Source organism: Phyllobates terribilis, unplaced genomic scaffold, assembly GCF_046119375.1.
Source record: "Phyllobates terribilis strain yellow unplaced genomic scaffold, ASM4611937v1 Scaffold_5__5_contigs__length_657084704, whole genome shotgun sequence".
Lineage (NCBI taxonomy): Eukaryota > Metazoa > Chordata > Amphibia > Anura > Dendrobatidae > Phyllobates > Phyllobates terribilis.
This window is the reverse complement of record NW_027362765.1, coordinates 539,245,775-539,258,764: the sequence shown is the minus strand read 5'-3', so window position 1 is coordinate 539,258,764 and position 12,990 is coordinate 539,245,775. Positions and strand designations below refer to the sequence as shown.

The 12,990-nt window shown below is 38.3% G+C and overlaps 1 protein-coding gene across 24 annotated transcripts in view; it reads left to right on the top strand.

Moving 5' to 3' along the window:
* CAMK2G (calcium/calmodulin dependent protein kinase II gamma) overlaps positions 1-9,670 on the top strand; it is a 269,572-nt gene extending 259,902 nt beyond the window's left edge. For all 24 annotated transcript variants that reach the window (XM_073685806.1, XM_073685802.1, XM_073685813.1 and 21 more), the window contains 4 exons: positions 1,149-1,224; positions 2,362-2,456; positions 6,214-6,459; positions 7,640-9,670. In XM_073685806.1, the coding sequence (XP_073541907.1) occupies positions 1,149-1,224; positions 2,362-2,456; positions 6,214-6,446 (404 nt within the window). In that variant the 3' untranslated portion in view covers positions 6,447-6,459; positions 7,640-9,670. The remainder of the gene's footprint in view (positions 1-1,148; positions 1,225-2,361; positions 2,457-6,213; positions 6,460-7,639) is intronic.
* Positions 9,671-12,990: the final 3,320 nt, after the last annotated feature.

Sequence of the window (12,990 nt, the reverse complement as noted above, 5' to 3'; positions counted from 1 at the left end):
TGGTTATTTTTCACTGGGTTTGTGGTTAATGGGGCACAACAAGCGCCTTTTTGGTATACAGTGAGAGTGGTGATTGTAACCATCAGTTTGGTCATTTGACTAATCTCTGGTTTAGTCTCTAAAGTATTGTGAGTATTAATTTTTTAATACAGGTAAGCATTCTCCAATTAGATATATAAAATAACCAGGCAGTGCTCTGACATGGGTAATTGTAACACTTTCTCATTGCCAGCCCTCCCCTGCTACCTAAACTGATCCTTGTATACCTGTAGTTAGTGACTACCTTTGTAGCCTTTACTTGAAACTTCATTAATGCCATCAGATGGTGTCTTACTAATCATTATAATTTATTAAAGTGGCTCTAACATCTCGTAACTCCTCTTTTCCTTATTTTTATTTTGATTATTTGATGCTTTATAAGTTTCGGATTTTTTTTTATGTATTATCTCAAATTTGACAAGACACAATGTCACCTTTTAAGACTTGGTTGAATACATTATACATTACATGATATGTTACTATTTATATAATTTAGACATTCAAGAGGAAGAGTATTTGTGGCCAAGGTTGTCTTTTTATTTTTTAGTTTTAGTTACACAGTCTCAAAGCCGTATCTAATCCCTGAGGCCACCAAGCTTACACCCTATACAACTTCATATGGTTGTGTAATAATGTGTGCTTGCATACATAAGAATATATTGAATATTTCTGGACTTGTCAGGACTACGCATTTTACCTAAACAGTTGTCTGTAGTTGTGACTTCGGCTATGTTCACATGTTCAATAATGATCCGTTAGAACGGATCCAGCAGCAATCCATTAGCAAAAAAAGTTGTGCAGACACAACTTTTTAGTCCATTTTTAAATAACTGATCTCTGCTGTATCCATTTTTTTTTAACATTGAAGTCTATGGAAAACGGATCCGTTAATCAACCACCTGTTTTTCTTTCATTTGTAATTGATCAGTTTTTTTTTGCTCAATCTTCTTTACCCTCTTTACCTAGCACTCTGGATTTACTATATGGATCCAGTAGCTCTCCTTTCCATTTCCTTTATTAGTATTGACTGATCTTTTCAGATCCAACAGCTGAGGCTTCAGATTTGCGTAATGGTCACCAGTACTCAGTCTTTCATGTCTCCCCTACAGTGCGAAAGCAGGAGATAATCAAGATTACAGAGCAACTGATTGAAGCTATCAATAATGGCGACTTTGAAGCTTACACGTGAGTAAATCCTTCAAAGTACTATGATTTTATCTCTCCTTATCTGTGTTCTTCTGCAGCTCTACAAGCAATTTAGGAAAGCTTAATGCGGAGTTTACATCATACTTTGGCCTGGCTCTAAAACAACACTTCATGTCAGAAGTGATCAGACGGGGTTCAGGTCTGAACACTGTACAATCAAGTTTTTTTCCATTTCAAACTTGGCAAACCATGTTGAAAAAAAACAAAATCATTTTATCAGAATTTAACCACAAATAGTAGCTAGTTAGATAATCTATATGTTGTAACTATTTAGTTAATGGCCCATTTTAACAAGATGATCAAGGACCATTAACTTCTCTAAATAGTCCAGTCGTCAATCACCCAAGTAATTAAGTAAAACGCTTGAACATTGGGTGTGTTGATTTTTTTTGTAGTTGAAAAATCCTCTTTCTCTGTAGCTGTGTAAACAGGTGACGTGCCACTGATGGCATGATATTCTGTTGGCATGTATTAATGAGTGTTCCATGTGCATATAATATTTGTCGGCCTGCCAGTATACAGTGACCACTGATAGGAGGCGATTTATTGGCCTGTGTAAAAAGTCATAAACCAAACCACTGAAATCAGCCACAGACCATTACTTCCCTGTACTTTACAGTTGCCACTAAACAATGAAGTAAGAAGTGTTCTCAAAATGTGAAAATCTACAGGGTGACAAGTCACTGGAGAACACAGTCTAATGGCAGAGTATTTTTTAGCACATCAGGCAGGAGTCTCCATTCTCAATGCTTGTTAATGGAACCTGGTTCACAATACTCCACAAGGATGGTTTTGGTACAGAGGGTACTTCCATATTCTGTTTGAAACATTAAAGTTGAAAAGAAGGTCTGATGCTTTTTGTATACTTAAAACACTTGGTACTCCCACTGTTCAGCTTGTTTGGCTGGGCTCTAGTTTCTCTTGTGTTTTTTTTTTACTGATGTGTTACTGTTGAAAAGATGGTCTCTCGTGTCATTATTTTACTTGCAAAATATAAGTAATGCATTATTAATATTATCAGGCAATGCATTGTTATAATTTTGCTGAGCTAATCTGTTTATTTTTAGCAGTTCATTGATTCAACTTATTTTCCCAACTACGTGTTTTATATTAAAGGAAGATCTGTGACCCCGGCTTGACATCATTTGAACCTGAAGCCCTTGGCAACCTTGTAGAAGGCATGGACTTTCATAAATTTTATTTTGACAATTGTGAGTATTGTGTTTTGCATGCTCTCTGAAGAATAATATATGCTAATGTTCGCATATACATTTAAGATTAATCTACTAATAAAACCAAGATGATCCTTTTGCAGCCTGGTCAGTACAATAACAACATGGTTTATTATATTGCCGAAAAACTTCAAAAATTAAGATATATTAATAATTGCTGTATCATGTGTTAGCTAAGAATGTAATTGTTGTAGCACCAACATCAATATCAAAGGGGTATAAAAATCTTTAAAAACCATGTGCAGATTTGCATGCAGTATAGTAAGGCATTTATTAATGTACTCTGTAGTGAAGATGCCTCTATAAGTCAGTCTCAAATGCAGTCACAACACCCTATTCCTGGTGTTTATCTCCGGTTTGTGTGAGAACTCTGAACACATGGTTATCTCTCCTCTTCCATCTCACTGATATATGGGTTGTCATACATCATATTCCTCTGATCTCCACTGCCCTGTGATGCTCACATTGTTAAGGAATGATTGTGTTTCACATGCTGGGCAGCAGATTGTTCTGTCCCACTCACTGGATACTGCACTATGTATCAGTGGCAGGCAGCGAGTAAGTAAAGCACTAAATTATAAAGTGAGGTATACAGGCAGCTGTAAAAAAAGACAATATCTGTGAAAGGAATAGAAAGTATGGGACGTATATTATTTCCTAGAGTCTCACTCGCAGCAACCAGTAACACCATCAAAACTGAGGTGCTATAAAGGCCCATAATAATAATACAAAAACTTGGGAATAAATATTTTTTTATTATCTGGTGAGCATCCTTATAGTTTTAGATACTTTTCTGTATCTTTGTTTAAGCAAGGAAAACTCCTACATTAAAGAAAACCTGTAACATGAGTGATTCTGTCTGAACCACAGTCAGCAAGAATCGGAGACATGCTCCCTCATTACAAACCTCTGTTTCACTCAGAAGCCCTGCAACAGGTGATGAGGTGGCTAGGTTTAGCAAAATTTGTTTTATAATATAAATACAGTACATGTGCTGTGGTAATGTAAGTGCAATCCTCCCCGGTTTCCAGCGTCACTCTGGTCCTCTTCTCACTCACGTGACTGAAATTCTGACTAGGGTTTGTGTGAGACGGAAGTTGCTGTTACAAATCTATGGAGCCTTGTTCTGACACTCTAAAGACTTGTGTAAAAGCGACTTCTAATTCACACACAAACACCATTGTGATCCGGTAAGTCAGAATTTCAGTGAATGAGAAGAGGACCAGAACGACGCTGGAAATAACAATCGGTAAGTATTTTATCGAACTTTCATTACATAGCAGGTATATTTAGACAAGTTTGACCAATAAGGCTGTGTGCCCACGATGCGTTTTTGGTGCGGATTTGCAGCGCGGAAACGCTCCAGAAACGCATTGCACACCTTATCCCATGACTTCCTATGACATTCTGCAAGTTCTGTGCACATGGTCAAGATTTTTTCTGCGCTGATTTTACTCGAAGAAAAAATACGGACATGACCAATTCTTGTGCGTTTCTGCATGCGGATTTGCCTATACAATGCATTGGAAAAACGCATGGCAAATACACGTCAAAAACGCATGTGAAAACCTCATGCGTTTTTCTGCCAGGGAGATGCAGAAATGCTTAGGAAATTTTCTGCTTCATTTCTGCATCGTGAGCACTAAGCCTAAAACATTTATTGGGATGGCTTCTTTAACCCCTTCACGATATATGATGTAAACTTACGTCATATGTTGTGTCCTTGCCTTTGATGCGAGCTTGCATCTTTCCCTGCACTCTGACAGCGGCATTTAACACGCGCCGACAAGGTGGACATTGATCCACACTCCCATAGGTGCGCCTGTGACATGATTGCGAGGGTGCCAATGGGTTGTCATAACAGCCGAGTGTCCGCTGAAGACCACGGGGCCTGTCATTATGATCCTTCTGTGAAAGCCAGCCCGAGGCTGGTGTTTATAAGAGATTGTGATTTTTAGCTATGCATAGCAGTGCTGATGCACTGCTATGTATAGCACAATTGATCAGACGATCGCAGCTTCAAGTCCTCTAATGAGACTATTAAATCCAGTAAAAAGTGAAAAATTGAAGTTGTTTTTTTTTTTAAATTTGAAAAGGAAAAAAAAAGTTCAAATCGCCCCCATTTTGAACCATTAAAAATAATACACATATTTACTTTTTCTGCGTTTCTAAAAGTCCGATCTATCAAAATATAAAATAAAGTAATCCGATTGATAAATGGCATAATGGGGTAAAAAAAAAAAAAATGAAAACACCAGAATTAGGGTGTTTTTTGGCCTACACAACATTGCAATAAAATACCAACATCATATCTGCCCCAAATTGGTAACAGTAAAAAAGTCATCTCAGGGCTCAAAAAAATAAGCCCTCAATCAACCCCAGATCCCGAAAAATGAAAACGTCATGGGTCTCGGAAAATGGTGACAAAAGTCAAATGTTTTTTCTTACAAAGGTTCGATTTTTTTTTTTTTCCCGCCAGTTGAATAATAATAAAAAAAAAACTATACATGTTTGGCATCTGCGTATTTGTACTGACCTGGGGAATCCTATTGCCAGGTTTGTTTTACCATATTGTGAACATGGTAAGTAAAAAACCCAAACAACAATTGTGAAACTGCGCTTTTTTTGTAATTTCAACGCACTTCGAATTTTTTCATGTTTTCCAGCACACTATGTGGTAGAGTGAATGGTGTCATTCAAAGGTAACTCTCGTCCTGCACAAAACAAGCTCTCATACAGCTATATTGACGGGAAAATAAAAAAAAGTTAATGGCTTTTGGAAGAAGGGGAGGTAGAAACGCAAAATGGCCAAAACATGAAGGTTAATTGACAGGTCTCTCCCTATACACTCATGGGGAAAGATCTCTCAATCAAACAGAGCCGGTCAAGTTGAAGCCAAAGTGGTCCCTCTCCATTGACTAGTCTTCTTAGTCACAGCTTCCCTTGCTATGTCTCCACTTGTGTTTCTTCTGATATGCCCCAGCGTTTTAGAATAAAACATGGATATTTGTAATGAGGAAGCTGCTGTAATTCAAGCCTGTGGATTCGTCAGTATGATTTGTGTGACAGGTTGCCATTAAGGTTACGATACATAATCTCACTTTATCGTGACAGTGACTCCCCGGCGCCTGCGCAATAGAAACCTGCAGCGCAGTGCACAGGTAGACAGGGCCGGGATGAAGCAAAGCGCGCTCTATGTGAGTGACGTTTTGCGCATGCCCGGGAAGTCAGGGAGCACAGTTCACGTCACAGGGCCCTGTGATGTGCAGGGGAGGGGGGGATATGATAATTAAGCAGAGAGGCGGGGATTTAGGGGAATAATAAGCTGATAGGCAGGGATTGCTTGGTGTTCCCCCTGGACGCCAAGCCTGTGGAAAAAAAAATTGATTAAAGTGCTTTTCTCTGCAATCAGACCTCTGCTATGGGCCATACTGGTGTATGTATGTATGTATATATATATATATATATATATATATATATATTTATTTACTTTTCTATACCCTGTATGCCCATAGTAGAGGTCTGATATCGCCCAGGGGGTGACAGATTCCCTTTTAATATGGAAATCTGTTGGGCTCAAATAGGAAACTCATACAAAAAGATCTTCTGGCGTGTCCGTATAAATGTCCGAAGCTTTGTTCACAACTAACGTCTGGAGTGAAGTGGCACATCATCACAGGTATATCTCCAAATATGTCATGATGCTTAAGATTACTTTTTTTTTTTTTATCTATAGTGTTGTCAAAGAATACAAAGCCTATCCATACTACCATCCTAAATCCACACGTGCATGTAATCGGGGAAGATGCGGCTTGCATTGCCTATATCCGACTGACACAGTACATTGATGCCCAGGGACGACCTCGTACCACACAGTCAGAAGAAACACGGGTCTGGTACCGCAGGGATGGCAAGTGGCTGAATGTCCACTATCATTGCTCTGGGGCCCCAGCTGCTCCCCTCCAGTGAGGAACTAATACAGGTAGGCACCAACAATAATAAACTTGCATCCACTTGGACCATTGTTCACAAGATGCTGGGAATTTTAAAATTCTGTAAATGTTTGTATTTGACCTAATGTGAATCTCATCCGGAAATAATTGAATTCTGAAGTATTTTACAGTTGTGATCTAATCATTGGAAACTGAAGCATTATTGAATGACGTTCTCCATTAGAAAGTATAATTGTAGAGTTCAGTAAACCAACTCAATAAATACAAGAATGCTTCTAGTCCAGCCTTTCTTTAAAAATGACTTTTTAGGTTGCTGGTAAACTTGAGAAAAGTGTTTATATACATTTACTAGCTTTAGAGCTTTGTTATTTGAGGAGGTTCTGCAGCAAGCAATTTCCTGATTGCCCAAACTGTGCCCCAGACTGTCTCTAATTTAAAGAGAACTAGTAATTTCCCAAAATCCAATTAACCTGCAGATAAAGAGTTACTCTGCCGGTGAAAACCAATCCAATGTGTTCCGGCTGCCTTACTGAAAGCATGGCTACTGGGTGAAAATGCACTTTATTCTTTCCGGAAGCCACTGGCTTTGAGTGAGAGGCATGCTCAGCGCTTCTACAGTCACTGTGAGCGGCGGCTGTGACCACACCCCGGAACCTTGATTGGCAGCTTGCTCTGCAGCGTATTTGTGCATATCGAGCTGTCACTCAGTGTCAGGACATGCATACAGCCGCCACTCACTGTGTACTGAGTGATAACCTCTATGACTCTAAGACCCAAACTCTCAGGTCCAGAGTATGTCATCAACGTTAAAGTCTCAGGAAATATTAAGAAAAGAACATATTTATTGTCATATTGAGAAGCTATAGTTTTAGGCTCTCCAGCCTAAAAGAACTGAAATTCTAAAACAAAAAATTAGATCTACCCTTCAGCAACATGGAGTATGCAAAATAGGTAGCAGCACGTTGGCTCAGTGGTTAACTCTGCAGCGCTGGGGTCCTGGTTTCAAATCCCACCAAGGACAACATCTGCAAGGAGTTTGTATGTTCTCCCCGTGTTTGCGTGGGTTTCCTCCCACACTCCAAAGACATATTGATATTTATTTCTAATCTCCAATATTGTATTTTAATGACTTTGAAACCACTAGCAATACCTCATCTTCCATACTTGCATTATCATCTTGTCTTACATTTTTATTTCTTGTTTTATCAGCCTCTCCACTGGAAGAACCTCTTTCTAGCGAGCGAGTGAGGATCGCCCAAACGACGGCAACAGTCCTGTTCGTCCGGAAGTTTTAAAAAAGATAAAAAGTAAAAAATTCAAAAAAATAAAAATATTGATGCCGGCAGTAGCCAAAAATGCACGAAAACCCTGCATGCATTCTGAGGCTGAAGCAGCTGCTGGCTAATTGTTGTATTTCATGGATCCATCGTGTCTGTTCCTGCTGTACGGAGGTGTTTTTAAAGTTTCAAAATGAGCAAAAACTAACATAAAAATCGTATATATATATTGTTTGTTAAAAGCCAGGCTGAGGAGTATGTGGCTGCTTTTAGATGGTGAGAAAATGAGATGAACAGCCACCTCAGGCAGTGTCATATGAGGAAATTAGAAAAGAAAGTCAAATTGTAACACGTAAGCGATGCTAAACTAGGCCTGTTCATTGGAGGAGCTGCTGAATTGTATCATGTCAGGGCAGAGTTTGGGGTCTTTCATTCTATGAAGACTCTTGCGGTCTTCATCTGTTATGTGTTGACCTGCAATGATTCATACTAGAGAGCCACGAGAGGAGGTGTTGATTTTTTTTGTCATTATTTTTTTTCTCTTCCTATATTTTTAGCTCTTGGAACCTTCCACGCCCCGTTGACTGACCTGTTCTTTTATCTCCTATGTAGCACTAAGCTGGAGAAGTCATTACCTGCCCATTGACTCCTAAGAACAGATAAGGGTCTATGTTAACAAGGGAATAGTTAGGGAGTTATTTTACAGAAATAGCAAAGTATATAAAAAAGTGATATCATGTACGTCCTGCAGAAGGAACATTTCATAATTGCTATGTTAATAGAATTAATTTTGTCTGACTTTTTTGGAGGACTTAGACATAGAAATAAAAACTGCCATGTTTTGGGAGAGGTTTCTGATGTTGACCACTCCTCTGATGGTATATATGTAAAGGGGGTGATATATTTTCACAGTGATAAAGCTTTGTGTACTATAACAGCAGATTGTGAAATGATCTGCTCGTTCGTCATGAGTGATCTGTCATGAGTGATCCAATACACTGAACTTGGATGCGTAGAGATGTATGCATGTCTTTTTATGCTTGCCTGCACCTTCTAAACTGTGTGGTCTGGTGGTCCCTCATCTTCTTGCAAGCGGGTGAACAGTGTCTGTTTTAAAGTTTCATTTTTTAAGAAAACCTTTAGGATTTCCATCTGTTTGTAAAAAAAAAAAACCCACACAAAAACCCCTTGCTTTTCCTCATAAACCGTGTTTTAAAGTGCTTTCTCCTCATTCTATAAACCATCCTCTAGATTCCAGGGTCTGCGCTTAGCAGACCCCCTACTTGGAATATCCTCTCTACAGAACTGACTGTTTTGTTTATCCTTACTAGTAGCGTTAACAAATCGATATCTAGATTTTATTGCATATCAGGAGTTGATAAATATATAATTATGCACAAATAATTTTTGGTTCTGAAATAAATCTAATGTGGGGCAATCCACCTGATAATGCAGATTAAATTAGAATGGTAACATGTAAAAAAAAAAAAAAAAAATACGTTTTTTATTAGCATTGGCCGCCTTACTTATAAAGAATTAAAACATCAGAAATTTAATGGTGGGAAGGAAGTTGTGGATAACTTGTCATTTTTGCACAATTTGAACTCTCGCTGTTTGGATAGGTGCATGTCATGGTATGTCAACCCCACTTGTAATATATGAAATAGTACAGTATGTTGGACTCGATGAAGAAACTGTATTTGTGGAAATTTGCACATGGACTAAGCATGTTCTTCAGAACTCCTGAGATGACAAGTGCGAGGTGCATCAAAAAAAACAAACAATCTATTAGGTGATTATGTCATTAAATCTGATATTAATATGATCATGGATGATGATGAAGAGGGTATGGCCTAAACCGTTTGTAATGCTTGTGTGAAAATATAAGAGCACACGGGAGGGGGATGGGTTGGGATGGGCTTTTTTCATGGTTTTGGGGAAAATTGTTTTTTTTTTTTTTTTTTTCAACAACTCTAATGTTAACACATTAGGAAGAAAAGCTTTCAGCTTTTTAACCGTTAATACAAAAGGGAAAAAAACAAACAGAAACTAAAATATATGCAGTTAAATAAAGAGAAGTTATGCATGTCTACTTTAGGTCTGCTCTTTCACTGTCTGTTTACCTGATTAATAAATATGAGAATCGCTCTGTATTTAATGCATCTTTCTAAAATAAAAACCTTTCTTAATTTTTTTTTTCTTTTTTTTTTTTTGCACTGTCTTTGGGAAAAAAATTAAATAAATGTCTTTCTAAGTTAATAAAAACCTTAGCTTGGTATGGTCACTATCTGACAAACCAATACACTTCTAGCATTGTTACTGTTATCTTATGGGGCTAATGTAAGCATATATATAATATATATTATAAATATCACGTTTTAAACAGGACTTTGAAAGGCATTTGATGCAGAATCTTTGCATGATAATAGAAAAATAAAACAATTACCCTGTGTTTGTTTGTTCTGAATGTTGGTAGATCTTCATAGCTTTGTTACATTGAAACCTTGGACAGAAGGTATTTAATAAAATAACATTTAAACCATTCTTTTTCTTGTTGTATTATCTGAAAACGTGTACTCTCAAATGAAGCAATGCTTGTAACTCCTCAAGGAGACTCATTTTGATTTGTGCTCCCCTGACAAATCATCCAGCTCCGATCAGCATTAAAGGAGTTGGTTTAGTATCTCAAAATATCATCCAGCCTCCTTTCTATCACTCCCCATCAGTCCCAGGAGCGGAGCAGTGGTGGCCATATATGAGCATTGGTCTGGCCCCAGGCTTATTACTTACACTATTCTATAGATAAGTTGTTATGGTGGGCCAACCCCTTTAATGACCTAGTCTTAGTTCTGCTTACTTTTTCACATTATCGTCCAACCACACTCTTGCCTTTCTTTCACTCTTCATCAGGCGTATAGACCAAGAGTAGAGCCTCGTTGCACATGCCTGACCATCACACCATTTAAATGGGAGACTAGTGGTCAGACCGTCTGCTATCGGCAGCTTTTCACAGTATTCAATGGATAGCGATATTCTGTGTTAGGGCTTCTCCAACCCTCAGTATTTTTGCGTACGGGTGCTATTTGTGATTTCACAGATGGCACTCGTACCTTTGTTAGTCTGAGTTAGTTCACATGTCCAATTTTTTCTTCCTCGACTGAGTGGTCTCCACAAAATCATAGTATTGGATCAAACTCATCAATGCAAGTCTATGGATCTGTAAAAAAAAAAATCAGACCGCATTCGTATGTCATTTGTGTGCTGTCCGCTTTTCCACGGACTGTTTGAAAGGAGAAGCTTGAGAAAACTCTGAGGTTTTTTTTCCCCATCCGAGATAAAATGATAAAACGCTGACCAAACTCTGATGGTGAAAACTGACACCCTGACCAAACTCTGATCAAAAACATTGATGAAACTCAGACCATTTTTTTGTGTTCAAGAAAAAAAATCCCTGACATGGGAATGATCCCGCTCTTAACGGTGGGCAGACTGGTTTAAAGACTTCAGTTACCTTTCAGATTTTCTTTAACAAAGTCAATGAGTAACAGTATTCAGCTGGTTAAACCCAGTGTACCTGTGATAAGTGAGCACATTTCACTACAGTTGGCCTTGTGGTTCCTTGTTAGGGCTCTTTTTATTCTATAGCTTTTTATGAGAATGTTTACATGCAGTATATTGGTGCAAAACATGTGAAGGATGTTTCCCCATTCAGATGAATGGTACACTTATACATTTCTGCAACTAATGTGCTGCGCGTGAACCAGGTTTGGAGCTGCAGCATACAGTACAACACATATGCAGTGCCCTCATATATTTTATTACAGGATAGCAGAGGGAAATGTCCTGCTTCTTTCCACAGCTACCACTTACAGTAATCATGAAATGGATCTTGTATAAACTATTGTAAATCAGCTTGTGGACATTCTGTAGGTTTGCTCTGCCACACAGCTGTCATGTAGACACGTCTCATAGACGCCCATGCCCTGCAAACATAGAACGCATTCTTGGTCACAAGGAAGGTCTGTGAAAGGCAAGTTGCTGTATAAGAAATTCAAGTATTTTATAGACACTGATCAGGAAGCAAAAACTGATATAATACATAGTTTTAACAAAACAACAATTGATGAGTCTATCCAAAGGATAGTCCTTTATTATCAGATCAGTGAGATTCTGACTCCTGCTGTCAGTCAACTGAAAGGTCAGCTGGCTGGAGGGCCGGCGCCATGTTCCCTTTTCTTGCCAAATGTTTATTGTACCCAGAAAATCAATTAAAGTATTACTGTTTGCCTTTCAGCTACTAATTCCTGATTGCAAAAAAAATTATACGGTTTAAAGCTTTAACTTTTAATTGTTTTTTAGCTGCAATGCAATCAAGTGTGACTGTAAAGTGTGATCATCAGAAAATGACTTATTGTTTAAATGTAAAATCATAATCTTTATAAAAAAAAAATATATAGCAATATTGCTTTTTTATATTCCTACTAAGGGTCTGTTCACACATTGCGTTTTTGCAGTGTTTTTTTTTCTGCACCAAAAACCAGAGTGGTGACAGGAAAAATTCTACGCACAATACTCACAATTTTGTTGTGTGGTTTTTTTTTGTTTTTGTTTTTTTTTTTAAGCATGATCACTTGTGTTTTTCACCAATTCACTTGAATGGGTGAAATGTGTGGGGAAAAAACCCTGAAAGAATTGATTGTGGCCGAGTTGCAGACAGCAGAGAGCGAGGCAGCGTCCTATCTAGATCAGATACTACATTACCCGGGCAAAGCTGGTTTCTAAAATAGCGAAATATCCTCATGTGGAAGACTATCCGCGTACAGTGACAGAAATAGATGAAAAGGAATATATTAGTTTAAGGCTAATTATATCAGAGCTGAGGAACCAATATGTGACATTGCACGATATGATCCTAAAAAACATTAAGAAAATGAAGAGGCCCAGAAACTGCAACGCCGAAACCCTCTACTAACCAGCGTGTCCTCACACCCCTTCCCCCTCAACCTTTTAGTTGTCTTGTGTTTTTAGATGTTTTGTTTTTTTATTTTTTTCTCTTCCTTTGAAGTTAAAAGGAGTAAAGACCATCATTGCCTTGTTTGAACTTTTGACGTCCTTACCACAAGGAAGGGAAAGAAAGTGGTCTGGAAATCGGTGTGCAGGTCTTCAATAAATTTGACTGCTAAATAATCATTAGGAAGCCCTAGTCACTGACGAGGAGCGCTGAAGCCTTATCACGTGTGGGCTGCTGAATCCTGACATTTTCTACAAGCGGCGATCACAATC